General features: G+C 41.8%; 1 protein-coding gene across 2 annotated transcripts in view; it reads left to right on the top strand.

Moving 5' to 3' along the window:
* The window catches only part of LOC122178228 (alpha-2-macroglobulin-like), a 37,584-nt gene that overhangs the window by 6,412 nt on the left and 6,396 nt on the right, over positions 1-24,776 (top strand). For both annotated transcript variants that reach the window (XM_042868283.1, XM_042868284.1), the window contains 24 exons: positions 1,368-1,524; positions 2,082-2,134; positions 2,818-2,838; positions 5,870-6,038; positions 7,705-7,789; positions 8,486-8,609; positions 9,241-9,355; positions 9,492-9,601; positions 10,980-11,141; positions 11,428-11,655; positions 13,269-13,332; positions 14,553-14,695; positions 15,043-15,192; positions 15,382-15,552; positions 16,240-16,339; positions 17,767-17,893; positions 18,163-18,391; positions 18,665-18,791; positions 19,432-19,553; positions 21,212-21,263; positions 22,048-22,131; positions 22,564-22,740; positions 23,233-23,317; positions 24,459-24,615. In XM_042868283.1, the coding sequence (XP_042724217.1) occupies positions 1,368-1,524; positions 2,082-2,134; positions 2,818-2,838; positions 5,870-6,038; positions 7,705-7,789; positions 8,486-8,609; positions 9,241-9,355; positions 9,492-9,601; positions 10,980-11,141; positions 11,428-11,655; positions 13,269-13,332; positions 14,553-14,695; positions 15,043-15,192; positions 15,382-15,552; positions 16,240-16,339; positions 17,767-17,893; positions 18,163-18,391; positions 18,665-18,791; positions 19,432-19,553; positions 21,212-21,263; positions 22,048-22,131; positions 22,564-22,740; positions 23,233-23,317; positions 24,459-24,615 (3,012 nt within the window). The remainder of the gene's footprint in view (positions 1-1,367; positions 1,525-2,081; positions 2,135-2,817; positions 2,839-5,869; positions 6,039-7,704; positions 7,790-8,485; positions 8,610-9,240; positions 9,356-9,491; positions 9,602-10,979; positions 11,142-11,427; positions 11,656-13,268; positions 13,333-14,552; positions 14,696-15,042; positions 15,193-15,381; positions 15,553-16,239; positions 16,340-17,766; positions 17,894-18,162; positions 18,392-18,664; positions 18,792-19,431; positions 19,554-21,211; positions 21,264-22,047; positions 22,132-22,563; positions 22,741-23,232; positions 23,318-24,458; positions 24,616-24,776) is intronic.

A 24,776-nucleotide genomic window follows, 5' to 3' on the forward strand; every position in this document is an offset into this window, starting at 1 on the left:
CCAGCACAGGGGAAAAAGACACTACAGAGGGACCTGGATAGACTGAATCAATGGGCCAAAGTAAACTGCATGTATGAGTTTCAATAAGGCCAAGTGTCGGGTCCTGAATTTTAGTCACAACAATCTACAGGCTTGGTGGGGAGTGGCTGGAAAGCTGCCTGATGCAAAGGGACTTTGGTGTACTGACGTACAGTAGGCTGAATATGAGCCAGCATTGTGCCAAGAAGACCAGTGGCATCCTGGCTTATACCACGAATGGTGTGGTGAGCAGGACTAGGGAAGTAATCCTGCCCATGTACTCAGCACTGGTGAGGTCTCACCTCGAGTACTGTGTTCAGTTTTGAGCACAGAAAGGACAGTGAGGTGCTGGAGCAGGTCCAAAGAAGGGCAACAAGGCTTGCGAAGGGCTTGGAGAATATGTTCTAGAAGGAGAGACTGGAGGAACTGGGGTTGTTTAGTCTCGGTTGATCTCTTCTCACTGGTGACAGGTGACAGGACGAGGGGAAATGGCCTGAAGTTGTGCGAGGGTAGGTTTAGGTTGGATATTAGGAAACACTTCTTTACAGAAAGACTTGTTAAGCACTGGAATAGGCTCCCCAGGGAGGTGGTTGAGTCACCATCCCTGAATGTGTTTAAAAACTGTTTGGATGTGGTGCTCAAGGTCATGATTTAGTGGAGGGTTGTTAGAGTTAGGGTAGTATGGTTAGGTTGTGGTTGAACTTGATGATCCTTAAGGTCTTTTCCAACCTGAGTCATTCTATGATCTTCCAACAGATCAGGTTGCCCAAAGCTTCATACAACCTGGTCTTGAACATTTCCAGGGATAGGGCATCCATCCAAGCTTCCTTGATAGATATGTTCCAGTGCCTCATCACCCTCATAGTGAAGAATTTGCTCCTGATATCTTATCTAAATTTATCCTCTTCGTTTAAAATCATTCCCTCTTCTCTACACTCCCTGATGAAGACTCTGTCCTCAGCTTTCCTGTAGGCCTGTTTTAGGTGCTGGAAGACTGCTGTAAGGTCTTTTCAGAGCATTTCATTCTTTAGACTGAACAACTTCAACTGCCTCAGCCTGTCTTCATAGGAGAGATCTCCAGCCTTCTGATTATCACTCCAATAGAGGCATGTTTTTTTAAGCTGAGGGCCCCAGGTCTGAAATCATTACCACAGATGGGTCTCACTACAAAGAAGTAGAGGGGTGAATCACCTCCCTCAATGAGCCCTCCCAGTTCACATCACAAAATCATGCTTTACCCTTGTTTCCAACCTCGTGTCTTTCATGTCTCTACAGAGACTCTGTCCTGCAAAGGCTCAGTGCAGTGAGGTGAATCAGTAAAGCAGTTATGATCTTCATTTTTCTCTCAGCTTTCAAAATCCAACAGCACATCAGTGGCACTTCTCACTGTGACGGTGAAGGGAGAGACGCTGCAGTTCAGAAGCCGCAAGTCAGTGCTGGTCAAGAATTCTGAGAGTTTGGTCTTTGTACAGACAGACAAACCTATCTACAAGCCTGGACAGACAGGTACAGAGAATTGGGTTGGTGTTAACTCTGGTGCAGTGTTAAGCAGAAAATCTTCTGGACTTAATTCCCCAGACAATATTTTTATTAAAGAAGTTTTCAAAGCTCTTTTGGGGGGGGATTGAGAGCCAAAAGAAAATCTTACTTCTGTCAGCTGAGTTCTAAGGCATGTGGTACCACTGTTGTTTGTATTCTCTGCCCTCTGGGCACAATATCTCAGCCAGATGGAGGCACAGATTCACATTCCTCCATCTCAATTATAAGCACAAATCTGGGTTGTCTCCCTTGGCTGCATCTGAACCAACAGGGCAGAACAAGCACTTCCCACAGATAACTCTTTTCAGCCAAGATCTGATTCTCCCTCTGAATTTGTTCGTCTTTCACCATCAGTAAGAAAATGGGTGTAAAAAAAATCACTACCATGACTTAAGGATCTCATTTTGGAATCTGTTGATCAGTGAAATTAATCTGAGTTAAAAGTTACTGAAACATTGATGTTTGATGGTAATTGTTATAAATCTTAACAACAAAATTTCCTTCTTTTTCATTACACTTCTCAGTTCTGTTTCGGATTGTTTCTCTGGATAAAGATTTCCACCCACTGAATGAGAAGGTATGCACATAATTCCTTGTTTTTAACCAAGAGGCTTAATTCCCATTTAACACCTTTATTATCCACATCCAAAAAAACTGAAGAGAACCTTTACAGCAAATGATCCTTTCTCACAATACCATTGACCCATCCCATAGGTCATATTCTGTCTGGGACACAGTCCATCTGTTTCCACTAATAACTGCTCCTTTTATTTCAAAGGGATATAGATATTTAGAACCTGATTTTTCAAAGGAACGTACTACTTTCAAAGGAATAAGTCCATAGACAGAGATTTCATCAGAGAAAAAATGTGAGACAAGTTTGCATTGAAAGTAACTGATACTTTCAGCAATAAGTGCCACCACATGCTTAGAGACCGAGAGAGAAGGATGAAAAGGATTTGGTTTGAAGAAACTGATCACTCTTATAGGTTCACCTTTTAGTTTATTTGTTAATCAGCCCTCATGCAGACAAGTTATTTGAGAATTCTTGATCATGTTTTCAAACCGTGGTAAGACAACAAGATGGAGCTCTAAAGTACTATTTATGAAAAAATGAGCATGCAGCACAAATACAGAAAATGGCTCAGAGGGTTTCTCAGCATGCTGGTTTTCTGTCTTTCAGTTCAAAACTGAAAATTGCTTTAATCCGCATGTGATTCTCCTTTCTAACTCTGATTTTCCTTTGTTCCTTCCCCATAGTTTCCATTCGTCTATGTTCAGGTAAGTGCATAACTGCATGATTATTATTTCAGCAGAATGTGAACGCTCGGTATTATTACCCAGTAGTGGTGTTTTCATGCTGAGGTGCAAGTGAAAACAGATGGTGTGTAAAGGAAGACTGAATATCTAAATAAGTTCTAACATTGATAATGACATCTGAATAAGTTCTGATATTGATTCTCTGATTGAGGATTCTGTGCTGTCGGACCAAAATACTTGATGAGTACATGCTATGCTGTGAAGTACGGCTAGAGCGCATGAATGTCTTGTTCCTCTTCCCAAGCAGATCTAGGATTATCTGTCTGCAAAATATGTCCAAAACCATATAAATACATTTAATAAGTAAAAGTAAAGAAATAAAATTATGTGAGTAAACATTTTCCTCTGTCTTCCCAAGCAAGCCTGTTTTTTGTTTGGTTGTTTTATTTTTTCTTGTTTTTTGTTTTAACAGTCAAACTTCAGTGACAGGCAAAAGTTAATAGGAAGGATGATTCTGACAATGAATCGATTAAGTACTCACTATATCCACTATTTCAGCTGAGTAAATCACTTTGCAGTTATCATGTGGGACATCATCCAGTGGAAAATTGATGGGAAGGACCTGGTGATATGCCCTAAGTTGTGATAGAATGATGAAGTTAGTATGTACAAATCTCAGCTTGGTCTGTGTGATCATGGATCCTACATAGTCAGTTCTAGTAGTACTCCTTGCAGCTTAGGGTTGATGTCTTCATTCTGATCTGCCTCTCTGAAGCTGGAAGTGTTGCCAGACCAGAGGAGACAGAGGCTGGGACACAATTTTCCTCTTTTCTATCCTCTTGCCGGAGTGCTATCACTCCCTCTTCCCCTCAGCAACTACCAGAACAGAGTTGCAGAGCTGGTGGGCAACTGACAGCATGTTAATAGCAAGAGAAAAGGAAGGGTAAGAGACTACTGGGGTGTGGGGTATCAGGTAGAGGAAAATACTTCAGAAGTACCTTCTGCTAAGTCCTTCTTGTGAGTTTGGAGCCCCGAAAGAACAGGTCCCTTTCCTTTTAATTAGATGACAATTGACTGACTACAGGAATTTCATGAAATGAACAAGAAGGAAAGCCTATCCTCTGCCATCAATAATTTTGTAACCGTTTTTGTATCAGTATCATTAAAAGCTTTAGTTTGAAAATACTAAGAAGGCCACGCTGGGCTTTCAGCTCCAGCCTGTGAGGCACAGTGTTTGTCAGTGGCGTTTACAACAGTTTACAAAGGCCAGTCCCACCATCCCCCACTCCCACCATCACCTCTCCCTTTTTTGCTGCAGCTTCTCAGTGTAGTACTGCTCTCTGGCTTTCACATACTCCAATGAGGCGTTCTTATAGAATAGGAAACTCACCTAATAGCAAATTCATCCATTTGTTTTTTGTTTTTTTTTTCTAGGATTTTGTTGTTGTCGTTGTTGTTGCTGTTGTTTTGCTTTGTTGCTGTTTTTGTTGTTGTTGCTGTTGTTGTTGTTATTTTTTGTTTGTTTTTAATGTATTAAATCAGATCCACTAGTTTACTTCATACTTGCATGAAATTTGGACTGGCCCAAAGGAAAGGGTGGCAGGAATGAAGGAAGGTGGCAACTTAAGGTGCTAAGTTAGCACTGCTAAGTGCCAAAGAAACAAATGTTCATCCTTTCACCCTTAACACTGCTAAGCAATCATAGTCAGCCACAAAGGCAGGTATTAGTGTGAACCTATTTCTAACCTGTTAATTTGACCCATTGCTTCATTTAAAAGAAAAAAAAAAAAAAAAAAAAAAAGCTTCCCAGGAGAAACTAGCTGGCTGCCATAAATGCATTCTCCATAAATGCATCAAAGAAATGGCAATGAGACTACAAGCGCAGTTGTAAAAAAAAATTTAGATTTCTCCTTTAATGAGGCCCTGTGGTGTTCTTTAAAACAAGTGGTGATATTTTCACCATGGTTTATGAGTTATGACAGATAAGATTTCATCAGAACCACAGGATGCTTTATGGCCCGTGTCTTCCCCAAACTCAGAGAGTGCTTCATGGGGACAAACTCTTCTGGTTTCTGAGTGGTGGCCTCTGGCTAAGATGACATTCACATCACATTTTCCCTGAGCATGGGAATATAACCTCAGAATAGTGAATGTACTCCATCAGAAATTATTTATCTTGAGCTGTATATAATAAATAGACTTTTGGTGACAACCAATATACAACACATATAGCAAGCAGAAAATGAAAGGCTGTAAACAACCATGCTGCTGAGGTGCCTGCAAAGGGCAATTAGTTTGGTGACTTCTACAAGAAATTTGGGGCTGACCTGATGATTTTGGAGCACAGCTTATTGACAGTCAGTACATAGTGAGCAATACTCAACTACTGTAGTGATGTCTGGTCCAGCATAAGGAATAGCCAGAAAAAAGGAGAGGTCTCAGCTGGATGCACATATGTTGGATGTGCTTACTGTATTCTGGTGTACTCTGTGCTCCTTCCCCTGCATCCTCACCCTATGACAACATTTGGACTCTTATCTATGTAGACTTGTTTAGTTTCTCAGGTAAATCATGTATCTAATTCCTCAGCATACTATGCGCTACTTCTCAAGCATGCTCTATCCCAAGCACAAAAAAATTCCTGTTACAGACTGTACAGCAAGTGAAGGAGTCAGTCCAAAAATTTTCTTTCTCCCCATGCTCAATTAATTCCTGCTGTCCATCTTTATGCCTTGCTACCTTGTCAGTCTTTCTTTTCCAACTTCCTGGCCTCGTCCTTTGTAAGCATGCACATGTTTATGAGGAGGAGACAGCACAGGACATCTGTGGTTAAAAACAATGTGCTTTATTGCATGCTAGTTATGCAGAATTGGCAGGTAAGAGATCCTGAAGTCACAGCTCTTCATAGATTATTATTTAAGGTTAGGCATTTCTCAGCTTGGATCTGCACTTCCTGGACACTCCAATGCTTTGTCCTTGGGAGCAGCCTTCACCAAACTGCCCTGACTGTGTACGTAACTTACTCGTAACATGGAGTTATTCTCATCTGCAGGATCCCCAGAGAAACCGTGTTTATCAATGGCAAGGGGTAGAACTTGAGACTGGCCTTACACAGCTCTCCTTCCCCCTCACCTCTGACCCCATCCAAGGCTCCTACAAAATAGTCGTGCAAAAGAACTTCATTGCCCACGTGGAGCACTCCTTCTCTGTAGAGGAATATGGTAAGGAAAGGAGATATGGGCTGCAAGCAGGGCTGACGAAATACCTTTGACTTTGGCTTCCTTGGGATTTGGGATTTTTTAGGAATGACATGGAGAAAACAAGAAATCTGAATACATAGGCAATGGAATTCAGAGGGGCTGATACAGAAGGATGTAGCTTCTTTGTAAATGATGGCTTCTTTGTAAATCCCACCCCAAGTTCGCATTTTTAGGCATGCAGTTTGCTGAAAGTAGCACTAGATACAAAGCAAGCAATTACAGCATTTTGGTGATCCTGACTCACAATCTCTTCATCGCTTCTCTTTCTCTTTCTTTTTCCTTTTCTTCTTGTTTCTGGAAAAGTTTAGAAACTGGTTGGTTGAAGACAACCCTTGCACCCCAATTTAAAGAATACCACTTGAGAAATGTTATAAGAAAATGAAAGTGGGCTGGTAGTAGAGATTGAATAAGGAACTATGTGCTGTTTGGGTTACCTAATCTAACCCCAATTCTATTGTGCATAGATGTGTCTCTGCCTAGCCTATGTGCATCTGAGGAGCCTCTTGGCCTGTACCCCTTGCTGGTTCTCCCTGGGGCTCCCTGGCTGTAAACAACTTGATTCACCGAGCTCATTGTTCAGAACTCACAGTTTCTGGAAAGCAAAGGATGCAGATCTAAAGAAGACTGTAACTGAAGTGCTTGGGATCTGTCTTATCTGGGTCACAGTTAGGCACTGAGACTATTATGGTCATAAAAATGTCCGAAACAGAAACTGGGTTATAGGCTCCACCCTGTCACTGTAACAGATGGGCTGTGCCTTCCTCCCACAAAGATGTTACAGGCCTCCTCCCCAAACTAAAGATATTTGTCCCTTTCCTAGACTTATGGTAAGCTACTTTCCCTTCTATTTGCTCTTTAGCCTCATTCCCACTTTGCTAACTCTTCTACATCTCATGCTGAGCCTTTTGAAGAGTACTGAACCACTGAGCTGAGAAGCTGTGCAATCTCACTCCTTTTACTTCCTTGCACCAGGAAAAACAAAAAAAACTTCAGGTGCAAACCCCAGAAGTAGGCCATTACACAGTCCTGGGCTTGAGTAGCTGAGGGACATAGTGTTGCAGGATGAAGTCTAGGAAGCGAGATGTAACAAGTCAGAAACAAAACATGCTTTTTGCTTGCCACCCTTCGTATCAGATTTTATTGCCACCTCATTCACTTGAAAAAAAACTGAGATTTCATAGCAGGCTGGGTTTTCCAGAACAATAAGAAACATCAAGAGAGAATCAATTATTTGAGCTGTTTCAATGTAGTAAATCACATAGGTGGTGAATGCACTGCTTTGGCTTAACAAAAATTATGTGTTGTGAAACATGGAATGCAACATGCAGATAGCAGTGTGTCCATCTAAATAGGCATATCTGATCAATCTATATAACTGTCTGACATCAATAGGGTCACACAAGTATGTGCTGCAAATGAGGGAAGGTAGAGGCTACAACCCTCACCCTTCCTAATTCCCTTTAAAAATAAATGATGGTGAAGTCAACAGAAACATAAGAAAGGGGTAGCAGTGGTACTGCAGACCATTAATGGTTCATATTGAGCTGATTCTGGCTCCCTATTTGGGTTTCTGTGCAGTATACATCTTTTCACTCTTCTTACATTAGATTTTCTGTCTCCTATCCAGTGCTGCCCAAGTATGAGGTCCTGGTGAAGCTGCCTAAGATGATCACAATTGAGGACAAGGAACTTCCAGTGTCCGTCTGTGGTCTGTGAGTCACAGAGCTGGAGTAAATCTCTCTCAAGCATCCTTCAGTTCTCCTTTCCACTATGAACTAAACAACAACAACAAAAATCACATAAAAAAAAGGACTTTTAAAAGAGATCTCATGCAGGCAGGCTTGTTCCACCCTGTATGTTCTGAGGCTGCTACTTGACCTTAACAATTCCTTACAGGATGATGTCAAACCAATCAGCAGTTCTCTCTTCGTTTATTCTACGTTTTCTCTTTCTGTCTTTACATCTCATCAGTTAGATCTTTACCACTCCTGAACCTTCCAGTACTTGGGGATGTCAGATCTGACATCACTTAAGCAGGTTGTTTAGAACCAACATTGTAGTCTGTAACTTATACATTGTTCTGCTTGAGCCCCTGTTCACCTGAACCCTTGACTCTTTGTGATACAAAGATACTCCCAACTGACATAATATTATGCAATAACTGACATCATATTATGCAATATTTTTCTGCATTGCTATGGAGACCTCCCACCTAGATCAGACTCTAATGTAAGAATCTCACCACTATAATGATGGAAACATAATCACTAGAATGATCAGAGTATCAGATTGGGCTTTAAGAAGAAATACTACTAAGTAATACACAGTTCTTAAGGATGTATGTCTGAATGTGACTCTGACTGCTTATCTCATCATCTAGTATATTGTTTAACACTTTGTGATTATAGTTACACCTATGGAAAACCAGTACCTGGTATGGTGAGTGTCCAAGTGTGCCGGAAATTTTCCCATTCTGCTTCACATTGTTATAGAAAAGAAGGAGAAGCTGTATGTGAAGAATTCACCAGGCAGGTGAGCTACAAGATTAAAATGTAGGAGTCCTTCTTATGAGTAATGGGCAGTATTGCTTAAATTAAGAGGGCAAAACTGTGACTGTTGGTAGATGGTAGGACATCAGTGATAACTGTTCAGGAAAAAAGCAGATGTTCTCAGAGGAAGACGTTCTTCAGAGAGCAGTCATTAAACTGGAAACAGAAATGAAGAAAATGCCACAGCTGAAATCCTGACCCCAGTGAAATTAGTAACTAACTAGCAGCTGTGAGGTGTCCGGTATTTATCAACAAACTAGGAAAGAACCTGTGACAGAATGTCATAACTGTGGGAAAGATTGGCAGGGAGCAAAAGCATAGAGAATGAGAAGACAAGAAGGCAATATATATATGGGTCAAATGCAGAAGGGAAAAAGTAAAAAAAATGAGGAGAGTAAGACAATGAAAGAAGCAGGAAGACAAACAAAACTGAGTTTTGTTTTGGAGTTAATAAGGAAAGGAGTTAATAAGGAAAGCTCTGCATGGCTGTAGAACTAAGTATTAAGAACATAAATCTGAGGTTACGTGAACACAAATTAAGCATGTTGCATTGAGAGTTTCTGTTCTACAAGGCACCCAAGTTGTTTCTATTTTCTCTTCAAATCCCTACTTAGGCAGATGTTCACGGGTGTGTTTCTGCTGTAGTAAGAACTAAGATATTTCAACTCCGGCGCAGGGGATATAAGATGAGCATTGAGGTGCAAGGCAAGATCACAGAAGATGGTACAGGTATGTATCATCATGTATGTGGGAAACTAACTGTAGGCTACAAGAGGTGAGCTTGGCAAAGATGAGGAAGGTAGAATGGCATGTCTAAAAATGTTAAAGTTTATTAATAATCGCTCTTTACTGTGTTCTCTCTCAGGAATAGTTGTGACTGGAACAGGCTCCTGTGAAATCACATCCATAATGAGCAAAGTCAGCTTTAACCTGTTGGACTATCATTACAGACCAGGGATCCCACTCTTTGGCTGGGTGGGTAACTTCTGAGACCTTGGAAAGTGTAATATCACAGCAAACTCACTGTTTGTCAATGGTTTACAGGCTGGTTCAGCACAGTTCCGTGACTAATGGGGTGGGGGGACCGACAGACCTGCCTGGGAAAGGGGGAAAAGGAAAGGGTAGGGAGGTGGACCTAAAAACAAAACAGTAGCAATGATCTGAGGAGGAAAGGTAATTTACTAAATATGATATTGGAATGCAAGATAACAATAATACAGTACAATTGGAATTGAAGCTAATAAATAAAATAAAATGAGAGAGTGTCCGAAAACCAAAGGTCTTACTCTAATGCTGAAGGTGAGACAGCTAGGGAGCAAACACGCAGAGATGAGCAGAAAGGGAAAAAGTAATGTCCTGTGTCTTGTGAACAGTTTTATCTATCTCTCTGAACAGAAAACAGAAGCGAAAAAATCTTCTGGGGTATGTAGTTCTTCTTCTCTTCTGAAAACCAGATACTCAAAAAATTGGCAGTCCATGGAACTGGACTCTTTAACTCCCAGTTCTCTACATTATGTTATAACATGGAATACTGATAAAAATCATAAAAACCATTAAAAAAAAAACAATCAAAAATCATAAAACCATGACACTGGTATGTAATTTCATCAATTGGAATAGCAGTGTGTGCAGATGACATAACCTCCACAAAGGCAGCCAAATTATTGTCTGCCGGGGTACCTAAGAAACACGTGTCTCTGAACCTCCCAGCTGTCATCACAGTAAAGAATAGACAGTCTGTTGTTCTGTCATACAAGGATAACATCAGGGAGCAGTAAGCATGGGCCATTCCACAAGGAAGAGTTATCCAGGAGCAAAGCAGAGCAGGGATGTTAACAGTTTCAAGTTCCACCAATGGTCTAGTGGTCACCAGGCAATATAAGGCAATAAGTCAGAGCTGAGCTCAAACAAGGAAGTCTTATCAACATGATGGGAACAGCAGGAGAAAGAGCTGAGTGTAGATCTAACCACGATGCAGGTTAGTCTAATGCTTTGGCAAGGCACAAGCCTAATTGAACTCAGAATTCCTGGACTAAGAGGCAGGTGATATGTGGTGGATGTCATCAAAGAGGCTGAACGGAACAATTAAAACTGGCTAAGAAAATCAAGGTGCTAATAAATGAGTTCCATGGGATGATTGATTGTTTGATTGATGATTAGATTGTTTGCTGATGAAGATCTGCTACCTCAAACAACTTAGGACTCACCATGCGCATTTCCACATTCTTCTATTTTGTTCTTCTCCATAAGAAACATCTAGCCTGGCAAAGAAGAAGAGGGGGAGGGGTTTTTAGAACTTAGGAATTATTTCTGTTTCTAGCTTAAAACCTGAAGTTTGCTTTTGCTTTACTAGGTGAAGCTGGTAGATGGTAATGATGTTCCCATTGCCAATGAAACCATCAGGATTTCTGTGAATGGAGACATATACAAAGGCAATTACACTACAGATGAGCAGGGACTATCCTGGTTTTCCATTGATACTACCACGTTCACAGAAGCCTCCCTGGAAATCCGGGTGAGTGACAGAGACAGGGCAGGGGCCTGTCTCTGTCCTTTTTGTTCAGCAGAGGAAATATGTTTACATAAGTCATCAGCCTTTCTTCCAAAAAGGAGATTAAGCGAGATTTGTTGGCAGGTCACCTCCCTTCTCTGTCTCCTGTGCATGTTTTTCTATGTATCTTTTTCTTTACCTTCATCTAAGAATGAGAGATACAGAACGTAGCCAGAGTTTACCCATGGACATTCATGTGACTTGTTACCTGGTTTTAGTCAGCTGTGAATTTTTTATTCTTCTTTATCAGGCTGAATATAAACCTGAACTGAACTGTTATGTCAGTGACTGGATCACGCCTTCACATGAGCATGCCATGCATAGAATAAGTCGATTTTACTCCCCCAGTAAGAGCTTCCTCAAAATTGAGCCCAAGTTGGAGACGTTAAGTTGTGGCTCCTCTGCAGAGATCCAGGTGCACTATATCTTCACACCAGAAGTTATTGAACAGCAGGGGAAAATTATCATTTACTATTTGGTAAGAATTGTTTGTGGTTACTTTGATCCATGTCCATAGCGACCATATCATTGCTAGGTGATTAGTCCTTAGCCAGTTACAGTGGGGGGAGCTTGAAACTGAAAGTATGACCAGTAGCAGTTGGACTTAAACAAATTTCCATAATGTTTCCCATGTTGTCTTCCATTTTTTGACTTGGGTAGGTTGCCTGTGTTTGCTTAAGAACAGATGAGAGACAAAATGCCGATGTACAAAATATTGTCAAGACTCTCATTTCTTAATACTCTCCTATCCCATTCCACATTCTGGTTCCTAAATGGTTACAGCTCAGAAACTAGCATTCTACGAGAAGATGAAAGATGATCTGGAAACCTGTTTCCTTCTCAGTCTTTTGGTAGATACCTGGCCACTGAAACTGAAGTAAGACCTCTAGCTACAGAATTGGAAAAGCTTGATAAATTTAGTCTTTTTTTTTTTTTTTTTTTTTTTTTTTTTTCCGTAGATCAATCAGTGATGGAAAGTTCAGGATACCAAGGCCACTGGAACAAATTGTAATATGCCTGTATTGAGGGCAGAGAAGATAAACTAATTCAGCTGTGACTGAACAATGGTCCATGACTTGTGCTTGCGAAAAGAGAAAGAATCAAGTGAACACTCAGATAGTATTTCTTTCCCCCTAATTTTTTTTCCTGGCTATTTCATTTAGTGATACTAACAGAAGAGATGAGATTTCTTCTAGCTACGCAGATCTAGAAGAAATCAGGGGAATAGACATAAAAAAACAGACAGGGAATAGAAAACTGTGGTAGACATATCCATGTGATATGTCAAGACTGTTAACCATAAATCGAAACATAGGATTCCTGTTTATCCTAGCAGCTTAGGAAAGATTATCTTAATTGGAGCAGGTAACCAGTCAGGAAACTTACAGTTTATAGCCACACCTTGAAATTAAAATACAGTGTCATAGCATTATTATGCAGTATTATGCAGTAATATGCAGTATTATAATATGCAGTATTATGTCACAGATATCTCCCATAGAGTATAGGAGTGTGAAGTAACTGTATAAAGAGCATTTGGGGTTGTAAAAAGGAAAGTATTCCTCAAAATGAGAAAATTGCAGGCAGCATTCAGAATGTTTTAAGTCTGGCTTCAGGTACTTTATTCAAGTACTTGTTGTTTACAGCCTGTGTTCTTCTATACAAACTCTGTGTGAGTTATGGAAATAATTCTGATTCATTTTTTCTCTACTGTGTTTCACAAAGCAAATGAGAGTAAAGTGAGGACAATCTTTGGTCACCAGTATGTTCAAAAATGTTAGAAAATTGCACATCAACCCACAAACCTTTGTGAGTTCAGAGGCAAAATGCATTTTAACTTGAAATATACATGTAATGTGTACAAAAGGGAAACTGGATCTGACTAATGAGGAAACACTGGTCTTTCAAGGAGGGAACATTTCTGGCTTAAAAAACTTAGTAAATTTGAGTCTGACTCTTGCTTAGTGTCTTCTTTGCTCCCAGTTACTACTATTCGTATTCACATATCCTACAGCTTACCCAGTGAACATTCATTTTTCTTCCCTTCATCACCACCAGCAGTGATTATGGAAATCTTTCTCTGTTACATAGGTGATGGCAAAGGGCAGTATTATGTTAGCAGACACCTATGATCTGACTGTGGATCCTGGAAATGGTGAGTAGAAATATGGATTTTTAGCATCTACTGTGAGATGAGGATAGGAGGATATAGAGAAATTATTTCAGTTCAAACATTTTAAAAAACTGAAGAACACTGTGAAATTAAATTCTTCTTAGATTAAGTAGTTTGAATTGGTTTTGTTTTGTCTGAATTCTTTCTGTTGCTATGCTTTTGACCAAAATATTTTAGAAGATATAACAGAAAATACACACAATTTTTTTTCTCAATGCTTTCCTGCTGACCGATGTAAACAATTCTGATTGTGAGTACTTGTCAATGTTGTAAGGTTCACAAGTGAGTTGGAAGATGTCTCTTTTTCCTTCTGTCTCTCTTTTTATCTTTGAGGATGTTATTACTCTCTTATAATTGTGAAAACATGTATATATGTATGTTCCAACCAAGGTATGTAATTCTGTATACATAAATGTCCATGGATTACACGTTTGAGTGATTGAGACTGTCTGTGTTGCATCTTTAAAAGTCTTTTGACAATGAGACCAGGGAAACCATTTTGGAAGTCTATGAGGATTTGCACCATAGTGGGAATAAACTGTATGCAGAACTAAAAGATCTTGGTTGCTACAAGACATGATGTTGTGAGAGGGTGTTAGAAAACTCTGCTTCCCCACTAGTTGTAGTAACTAAACTAACACCCTGACTCATACCGAGAGACTTTCTATCACCTTCATACAAACTGTGAAATAAAACTCAGGCCCCCCTAGAAAGATCCTTTCTAGGAGCACTTCCCACGGTAGCTGGGGTAAAAGTTTGGTGTTCAGGTAAATATTAGCTTAGGAGTAACTTTGAGGAGTTTTTCTTTCAATCATACTGCAGCCTTGACTGCTACTGCATGCTACAACTCTCCCTAATTTCTATGTATGTTCTTTTTTGGTCATCTATTGTTTTGTAGACTGCAGAAGATCTTAGAGCTTGAGGAATAAAGGGGCTAGGAACATTAGGAGGTAATGCCAGATGATAGCTGGAGAGGATGAGAGGATCCAGAGGGCATGTTGAGACCCACCAAACATCTAATTTGGCTATTACGTAATCACTATCACAACTGAATGCAGATGTCTTCAGCAATAAGCATGAACTTCAGTCATGTAGACTTCATGCCCCTCCTAACTAAAGTTGTGAACTTCTTTATATCAAGAAGACAAATATATAGGCTGGAACATCTTGTTATATAGCTTAATATTTCTTCTTTCTTTCAGCTTATGGGATATTCCAGTTGATCTTACCTGTTGATGTGACAATTGCTCCCCTGGCACAAATGCTTGTGTATACCACTTCACCCAGTGGAGAAGTCATTGCTAGTACAGGAGAATTCCGGGTTGAAAGTTGCCTTCTCAATAAAGTAAGTAAAAATCAGTGTTTCTGTTTCTTCATGGCCATACGTTCAGTTATTAATACCATCATGGAGGCAGAATTCACAGTGGGTTCATGAAATTGTCTCATCAGACACTGACTGAGGTTTAGTAACTTATATTCAGAATAGGTTACAAAGCCATAACTGCAAAAATGAAGGAAAACATAATAACAAAGATAACTGCTAGTCATTATGAATCACACTAGTAAAAGCTGAATACATTAGAAGAGTTGTAGAGCACTAGCAGAACTCAATTCACAAAGCTAGATACTTCGGTATCTAAGAGCGTGTAACAGCATCTGGAAAACTGGCTACTTTAACTTCTGGTGTTGCAGGTCAACTTGAGTTTTGTACCCAAGGAAGAACTTCCTGCCTCCAACACAAGCCTGAAACTCCATTCTTCACCAAGGTCCCTGTGTGCCCTCCGTGCTGTGGACAGGAGCGTCCTCCTCATGAAGCCTGAAGATGAACTCTCTCCCAGCTCCGTAAGTCTTTGCTGTTTCTAGTAATAAGTAATAAAAAAATTAACTAGGTACTTATTAACACCAGGATGGATACAAGGCATTCACCATAACTGGTTTTAGTAGCCGTGTTCTATCACTGGACTGTTAGTTTCTGTGTCCCTGTGAGGGCTAACTTGCCACGTTTTTACCTGGTTGTTTGTATTTTCCAAGGTGTATAACCTTCTCCCACTCAAGGAACTCCGGGGCTATAGCTTCAAGGACTACTACTTGGAAGAAGAAGATGTAAACCCCTGTGTGTCACTTGACAACATATTACTGAATGGATTCACCTATGTACCCATTTCTCCTGATGGTGAAGGTGATGTTTATGAAATTCTCAAAGTAAGCACCAGAATTTGATTTTTCTTTATTTCTTTTTAGAATACAGCATCCTTTTCTTCCCCATCTTGAAGGTCTTTTTGAATGAAGTTTGCTGTGAGCTTGCTAATCTGTGTATGCAACAGCCAGGCCCAGTCCCTGCCTCTGTATAGCCCATTGCTGGTACCTAAGTGCTCCTCTGAGCCATTAAAACCTTGAGGGGTCTCCTCAGTGCTAGGGCAGAAGCTGGTGAATAGGCTCAAATAAGGAAACAGTCGTGAGTACTGGCCTAATACCAGAAATCCCTTCCTCAGTCATGCAAGTTCTCTGTTTGGTGTAGATAGTGGTTTAATAAAGTTCTGGTTACTGTAATAACCCATTAAAAAAAAAAATCTAAAGAGTCCTGCTTGTAATTTTTTTGGGTACTTTCAATTCAATGCTTTTCACACATCATTTTCACCAAGACAGATGTCCCCAAGGTAGACTATGGTCTTCGAAGCTTTTCATCTAATCATGTCAGGATTTAGCCTTGGGATGAATATATCATGATAAAGCTTCAATAATGTGGGTTGAACCAGTCTACTTAGCATTTATATACAAGCCTTTACTGTTCTGACCAATTCCAGATACATCTATGCTTGGCATATTAAAAATAGCTTAATTTCAAAAGGTTATTTGCTTTTTTATTGTTCTTTCTTTTTTGTTTAACAGCTAATAGGCTTAAAAGTCTTCACTAGCAACAAGATCCATAAACCTGAAATCTGCCAGCATTACACAGCACATATGATGGAAAGGAGTTACAGTGGTTCTAGTAAGAAGACCTGCTTCATTTTATCTCCACACAACTACCTAAAATTTACCATCATGCTCCTTTCTTCGCCTCTACTTCTTTGAATACTAATTACACTAGAACAATCAAACTTTGTACTAAGATATGTCAGCCTAATTCAGTATCACTTCCTTCTGGATTCAGTCCTGAAATATGAAACTGATACACCTTATCTTCACCTAAAAAGAAATATCTGGTTATCACTGTGTGCTCAGTGAATCACATGCCAAGCTCTACAGCAAGGATCCCGTAGATGCTAAGACCATCCATCTACGTTGGATAGACTGCCAAGCATGAAGAGTAGGCTTTATTCCACCAAATCAGGGTTTACCTATAGCAACCTAAACAGTGACAGTCTCTACTTCAAGGTAGTTACATTCCAGCAATTACTAGGGAAATAACTATGGCAAAAGTAGGCCAAGGTGATGAGAAGGTGATATGAGTTTGTGGGCTGATGTGTTGCGCTGAGGGTGGGAAAACTCTGTTCTGTTCCCAGTTTTCCCATTCATATGATTTAAAGAGTCTGTGTAGGTCATTTCACTTCTTTGCAGCATCAGTGACTGTAAAGACAGAAAAAAAAACATTACTTTTTTTCCTAAATGACTGATTTTTTCCATTTTTTCCTAAATAACTAGCTTGTGAGATTTTTATTTATTTATTTACTTATTTTTGTGGTACAGTAGCTCAGCTAATATTATAAACAATAACCTTTAGTCTTGAGGAAGCTCCTAGTCATAACAGATCTGATCTTCTGTTTTGAAACGCCAGATCTGTCTTCAGAGCATGGCCTGAGACTACTGTGCACTATGAAAGGGTGTAGAGACTTCAAAGACTGATGGAAAGCCTTTCATAAGGCACATCACTGTGAAACAATGTCAGAATTGGTCTCCCTAGTCTGGAACTCTGGAAGGATAAGTGTAACTGCAGTTTCTGGCCATGTATAAATACAATCCACTAAATGAAATTTATTAAGCTATATGCAACCATAATATCTGGAGGCAGTGAGTTCCACATTTGACTTCTTTAGTGCAACAGAAAAGTAGCCTCAGTAGCCATTATTACAACATTTGGTGTTCCTGGATTTGCTGGCAGTGGAATTAGAATGATCAACCCCTGTAAGAGAAGAAGCTTTAGAAAACATGAAATATTGAAATGACAAAAGAACAATACATTTGTTTCCAATGAGCAGTTGATGTGAGGATAAGAATGTAGTACAGGGAATGCTGTATTCGGTTCCAACAAAGAGGCAGCTCAGAGTTTGAATCTGTGAGTCTTCCCATGATCAAATTATTCAAGTTGTTCTTTCAATGTTATAATTCTAGTAAAGAATAACCACTAACTGGAAGCATTGTATCCTCCTTGATTAGAATGGAGTTTGACTTACCTTTTCCTGTAACAAATTTTTTTAGTCAGTGCCTCACAACTCCTTGATGATTCAGACTATGCAATGTTAAAACAGATGGATGCTGGCAGCCCTGTGGAGACCATCCGGAAGTACTTCCCTGAGACATGGATTTGGGACGTATTTTCAGTGAAGTAAGTGTTTATGGGAACTGGGGCAAAACTTCAGAAGATGGTTAAGCTTCTGTAAAAGTGTCAATGTTTTGGTGAGCGAATATTTTAGTAGACAGAGGGATTGCTCAAGAATGCTAAGTACAGAATGTTTTGGGAAGATCTGCAAAACACAGTGCCCATATCCTAACTGGACAGGAATTTGCTGTGAGTAGTTGCTGTTCATTAGGCTGAGGAAAAAAAATAGATGATCTCCAGAATATGACTGAAACCCTGCTCTGTGTCCCTACCAGCTCTGAGGGAAATGCTGAAGTAGATGTGACCATCCCTGACACCATCACTGAATGGAAAGCCAGTGCGTTCTGCATGTCCCCAGACACAGGCTTTGGCCTGTCACCAACAGTGTCCCTCAGAGCCTTCCAGCCTTTCTTTGTAGAGCTCACCCTCCCTTACTCTGTAGTGCGTGGTGAGGCCTTCACGCTGAAAGCCACTGTTTTCAACTACCTGACAGCCTGCATCAGAGTAAGGAAGACTTAAATCCTTCTCCAAACCTGTACCTGCTTGTATGCTCTTTGCCTACACCTAGCCTTCTTTCTTATCTCTGAGTAGCCTTGGGCCCCTTCCTCCTTGAAATTCTTACGTTATACCTTCGATGTGCGTGAAATGCCCGCGTACAACTCCAGCTTCCTGCTCCTTTGCTGCAGAAGAAATAGACATTGCTAATTTTTCCTAGCTCTCTGTCTTCTCCCTTTCTCTCAAGACCATTCCTTGATTACACCTCTCTACAAATGGCAGGTCAGTGTGATTCTGGCTCAGTCTACTCAATTTCTGGCTACTGCGGTGGAAAAGGAGGAAGACTCTCATTGTCTCTGTGAGGACGGGAGGAAAACAGTGGCTTGGCTGGTGACTCCCAAATCTCTAGGTAAAAGTCAAAGAATGCTGAAAGCTGCAGGAAGGCATTCTCTGTGCTGTTCTCCCATTTTGGTATCTGAAGTTAGAGCAACAGTTTCCTGGAAAATACTGCAGCTGTTTGTGTCATCTGAGGTTATGCGGGACGTAAAGCCTGGTAGACTCCACGGCCGTGTCTAGCACTAAAAGAAACATCATCAAATCTTACTGCCCCTGGGCAACATCTTCTGAAGCTATAGGCATTGCTGGCTGGCTGGCAAGGACATTCTGTCAGCCCCATCCCTCCCAGAGATTAGACGATTGCCCTATGAGACCCTCACAGTTTGCTTTTGCTGTTGCTGCGTGTTGTGGTAGCAGTCACGGGGTGCATGCAGAGTAGCAGACTGCTGAACAGCTTTGGCACCACTATGGTGCTCTTAAGTTCTGGTGAATAAAAGCACCAAAACAGAGTCACCTTTCAATGGCAGTGCAGCTCAGCTGCTCCAGGATTCGTTCTGATGTGAATAGCTGGGAAAGCTATTCACTAAGCTATATAAATAGGGAAAGAAGCTGGCCCATCTGCAACGGGCCTCTAGGCTGAAAACTCCCAGGAATGGCAGCAACTCCTGCTGCATGGTGCCGCTAGGCAGGACTGACTGATTTGTTTCCTCCAGGGCTGGTGGAGTTCTTGGTGAGCACTGAGGCCCTGCAGAACCAGCAGCCATGCGGAAACACCATAGTGCAGACCCCTGAGAAAGGGCGGAAGGACACGGTCATCAGGCAGCTGCTGGTGGAGGTATGCGGGCTGTGGGCAGCAGGCTGAAGTGACTCACAAGCTAGACACATTTAACAGAGCTCGGGGTGATGAGCACACGGTGCCACTGATACTGTGGTCTTCCATTATACTTGACTAGAATGCACAAAGTCTGCAGGTTAACAGCTGTGCAGCGCATCTCCTTCTACTCTCTATTTTAAAACTTCCCCATCCTCTACCGTAAAAAGACACCTAGTCCAGTTCACCCTTCCCTATATCTGCTTCATGTTACCTCCTATTTCAGGACGCTGTCTTTACAGCTTTACCCAGTAGGTCTGTCCGTCAGCACGTGCTGTCTCTCTGCAAGTCGAGTAGCCAAGCAAACTGCCTGTTATGCTGCGTGTTACACACCTTTGGTCTGGCACCAGGGTGAAGGTGGGGAATTCAAAGCACCTGTGGGAGTTAGATGCCTGTATAAAGGTCCCCCTCCCAAACTCTACATATTAAAACAGTCCGTGAGAACGTGTTACAGTTTTACAGCTTATCTGTTTTCCACGGCTGATACTAGGTGGTATGGAATGAAACATGATGTGGCAGTTAGTTCTGTATAGTTTGTTATAGGAAAACGCTACGTGGATTGTTCCACAATGAATGCCTCCAGCTTAATTTCATGGAAACTACAACAGGCACAAAAGAACAGTAGCACAGTCTGATAGAGCAAATGCTCACCTACAAAATACTATTTTTCAACATAGTCGCCACCAGTAGCTGTGCATTTTTGCCAGCAATTAAGTGCATGCAGCACTTACAAAAATCTTGCCTGCACTCCACGCTTCTAAAAATCTTGCTGACATGTTAGCACACTGAGGTGGTGGGTGGCTTGGTCTCCGTAAATGTTCTGCAGGCACCAATGAATGTCAGTGGGTGCGATTTTTTCTGTTCAGATGCACACCATTTCTTCGTATGCCAAGACTTCCATGTCAGACGTCATTTTTCACATCGCTTCTCCGTAGTCATGTGTTGCATGGCAGCAAAATATAATGGAATACTGATGGGAAAATTCAGCCTCTCCTGCCATACCACCAACATCCTGACATTATAACATAGGAGGCATTACTTTTGGAGCAGACCCCACGGATTATTATGCCGAGTGCTGTAACTTGACAGCGGTACCTGATGCTCTTTTCTCATGAAACAGCCTCTCGTGATACTTGCCTGTGTTGCATCAAGTGCATCACCAGATACCATCGCGCCCATTTCCCCTTTCCATTCTCAACAGATCTTTTTCCTCAAGCGTCTGCAAGTTGTGATCAATAGCCCTGCAGACGGCTTCTGAGCGGCCCTCTAGAGGTGCTGTGGACTTCTGCTAACAAAAGCACTCGCTGTAATGCTGCAGCCCTTTTGTTACAAGGATGCAGGAGCCTCACTGCATACAGTAGTTGCAGGTCACCCTCGTGATGGTCCTGCAGTGTTGTTGCTCTCCTTTTCCTGTTCTTTCCAATAATTTAGGAGTATGACTGTTTTACTTGGATTGATATTTCGGAGTTCTTTCTCTGTATTACAGGGAGTGTTTGTCACTGCCTCTCCTTCTCCTGTTCGTTCACTTTTCACTTACTTGTTCCTCTTTCCTTGTTAGGCACCCCTCTGTCTGTATGCTTAATGATTTCTCACCTCTCTTGTTTTCTTTCATTCCACCCAAGCCTGAAGGAGTTGAGAAGGAAACTGTTCGGAACTCTGTGCTCTGTTTGAAAGGTAAGGCCCTCCCTCCCTGCCCACCATTTGTTTCTGTGTGGGTGATGAGTGGGACATGCCTGGAGGAAGAAGACAGCGCTGCCTCTACCGCTGTCCAGGTTGGCTGATATTTTACAAATATCATTCTACAAGTGGTGATAAGGGGCAAAGAGACAAGATGTCATTCTCTGAGTAAACTGCCATGTTATTCAAATTGCTTCAGAACTTATTCACGCCAGATGTTGCTGGGAGAGTCTTACATGAATGGCTAGCGAATGAGTTCTGTAGTTTGTAAAATATACAAACGGGGAAGTTTGTGCTTGTACCACTTGCATTTTTTTTATGTGAATTCATTTTTCATTATATAGCTTGCAACAATTATTTCTAGTATATTTTAGTAGTACTTGTAGTACTCCTAGTTTCACCAAGGATGAGTCCTGGCTGACCAACCCTCTGTGGCCTTCCTATGACGGCACAACTGCCCAGAAAGATGTGGTGTGCGCCCCGTTCCTGGAGACATTCAAGATCAGCCCAGACCAGACTCTGAGCGATCTGGTAGAGCTGTAGGTGTCCCTATTTGTTGCAGGGGAGTTGGACTGGACGACCTTTAAAGATCCCTTCCAACTCAGATGCTTCTATGATTGTAGATAATCAGAACAGGACCCTTCACTTGGGGCCCAGAGACATCTTTATGTATAGCAAGGGATGAAGGGAAGAGGAAACTTTTCTGATGTTCCACCGAAGGCCCTGCCCCTTCCTTTAAGCTTGCGTCTGCATTGAAGCTGTTCCATCTTGTTTCTCTCAGGAGAGTCTGTGAAAGAGAAGTTTTCTCTGTTGCTTCCCGCAAATGTGGTACAAGACTCAGGCAGAGCATATTTCTCGGTGCTAGGTGAGTGATCGGCCTGGGAAGGATCTGCTGGGAGAAAGAAACGTGCTGTTTCTGCCCATCTGCATGACTGTGTTCGCCTCCTAGCTCTCACACAGATTCTTCTCCTGGTTCCAAGCACACTTCGTTCCTGCCTTTCCTCTCTTCTGTCTCAAGTGCTTTCCCTTTCAATTCTGTTTCGTTTGTTGCTCTTTCTGCATCTCGTTCTGTCCGGTTTCTCTGCTAGTGACCTATCCGTTGACTTATCACCCTCCTTTTTTTTCATTGTTGTGCTCTGTGTGTCATTCCAGGATTGTTACCAATACAGATTTTTCTGCCAGATATTTCTGCCAGATATTCTGCCATCTCCTCCTTCTGTTTTTCTGTAGATCCCTCTGATTTTGGCAGCTAACGCTGAATTTCATTAATATCCCTCTTGTATTCCCTGTTCCTTAGGCGATCTCATGGGCACCGCCATGCAGAACCTGCACCAGCTACTCCAGATGCCATTTGGTTGTGGCGAACAGAACATGGTCTTGTTTGCACCCAACGTCTATGTCCTGGACTATCTGAACAAGACAGGACAGCTGAGTGAGGAGGTCAAATCCAAGGCCATTGGATACTTAGTGAGCGGTGAGTTGAACGGGACTTTTGCTTCTGCTCTGAACTTTTTCAGAACTTGTCTGGCTTGTTTCTGTCAAATGCTGACCAGATACAGCTTGTCTCTTACTCAGATGGCCTCTTCTGTACGCCAGGGAAGTCTTTCCCATGTCTTTTTTCTATTCTCTGTTTCTTATGCATTCAAGCACCTCGTCATTTCACCCACTTTTCTCTGCTCCTTAACAGAACTGGAATGCAGTGCACCGATACCAGGTGACCTGCTGCAGCGGCTTGTCCGTTGCTGTTAATGTGTCTCCTGCCCGCCTTCTGAAGAAAGGCAGATACTGCATCTCTTGCAGTATAAGCAGTATATGGAGGTGGGGTTGTATGTGCTAGGATAGGACTAACCTGTTTCTCTGTTTTGCTGTCGCTGATGAAGCTGCTTTTCTCTTCTCCCCTGCGTTGCTCAGCAGACATTCTCTGAACACTGCTTTAACTTTTTTTTTTTTTTTTTAACCTCTGCAGGTTATCAGAGGCAGATGAACTACAAGCACCCAGATGGCTCTTACAGTACCTTTGGACCACGTTATGGCCAACGGGGGAACACCTGGTGAGATTTCAGTGTCATCTGCTGCTCTTCCACATGCTCTCTTTCTCAGCTACGCAGCTATGACAAATACCACCTGATGGTAAATAAGAAATGTAGTTGTAGACCAGTGGACTTTTCAGAGCTGCTGTGGGCCCTGTGCTGCCTCTTAAGTGAGGAAAGAGGCTGCATCAGCCAGTTATGTAGCTGAAGCATCTCCTCCCCCCTTGCAGCTACGAGGACTATGATGGACAAGAAAGACAGACAAAAACAAACTGGGAAAGGAGGGAGAAGGGATTTCACATCCCAAATGAAGAAAGCTGAAGAGTTGCAGTGGCAGCTCTTCCAGAGTAGGATCTGCTGAGAACTGCTGGGAAAGGTATTTTCGTAAAGGACGATAATCCAAAAGCAGTGCTGTATGGTTATCTTCCAAATGCGTTTGTTACCAAACAGAAGACAGCCTGGAGGAGAGGGTGTGTTGCCAGTGTGATTTACTGCAGAGCTCTGAGTGACTCCAGCATGTTATTACCATGCCTTTTCAGCTTTAGGCAAGGGTAAGAATGGATGATTTCATCACCTTGCTTTTGGACTCTGAAACAGTACTTGTGCCCTGGGAGTAATTGGCCTCTCTACATGCCTAGTTTTTTAGCTTTTTTTCCCATAACTGCTTTGTAAAAGCTCTTCTAGCGTGTTATACTTTATCCACAGTTTTACCAACATCTCTGGGGAATTCTGGGGAGCCCCTGAGACATGGCTATCTGGAGAGAGAGTCCTGCCAGCGGACCATAAGCTTCTATGGATTGATTCTTTCTTGTTATTCTGATTATTACTCTCATACAGATGTTGAGCTAATCGGCATGCAATACTCTACTGTTTTCCAAAGACATTTATTTGGATACACATTAACAACCTGAAGTCCTCAAAAGGGTAGCCTCTGTGCAGCAGGATCATAGGGTTATATGGGCCAAGAGGCAGAAAAGAAAGCAAGGCAAGAAGCAGATTCTTTTTTTGGCAGATTCTTTGTGGTGAAGGCGTACTTCGTGTCTGACTAATTGACCTGCAGATCTCCAAGCCGCTTTTCCTTCTTCCAGACAAGTGAAGCTCTGTCACCTGGCATGGACAGCAGGCCTGCACAAGCCCTCTCACTGTTCTGTCTCCCTTACAGGCTCACAGCCTTTGTCCTGAAGTCCTTTGCCCAGGCCCGGCCTTACATCTTCATAGATGAAAAGCACATCCAGGATGCTTTGATCTGGCTCAGTCAAAATCAGAAGGAGAATGGCTGCTTCCGCAGCTCTGGGATGCTCCTGAACAATGCCATGAAGGTAGCATAGCTGGATCTTAGTGAGGCTGGCACTTGACCCTAAATCAGATGGCTGCAGCTGAGCTTCTTGAGCACACAGGCCCTTGGGGAATTCCCATATCAATGGCAAGAACTAAAAAGCCAGAGGCCGTTTTGTGTGACTGCCATGACAAGAAGGAGAAC

The sequence above is a fragment of the Lagopus leucura genome, unplaced genomic scaffold, assembly GCF_019238085.1.
Source record: "Lagopus leucura isolate 7727_CA_CO unplaced genomic scaffold, USGS_WTPT01 Super-Scaffold_100001, whole genome shotgun sequence".
Taxonomy (NCBI): Eukaryota; Metazoa; Chordata; class Aves; order Galliformes; family Phasianidae; genus Lagopus; species Lagopus leucura.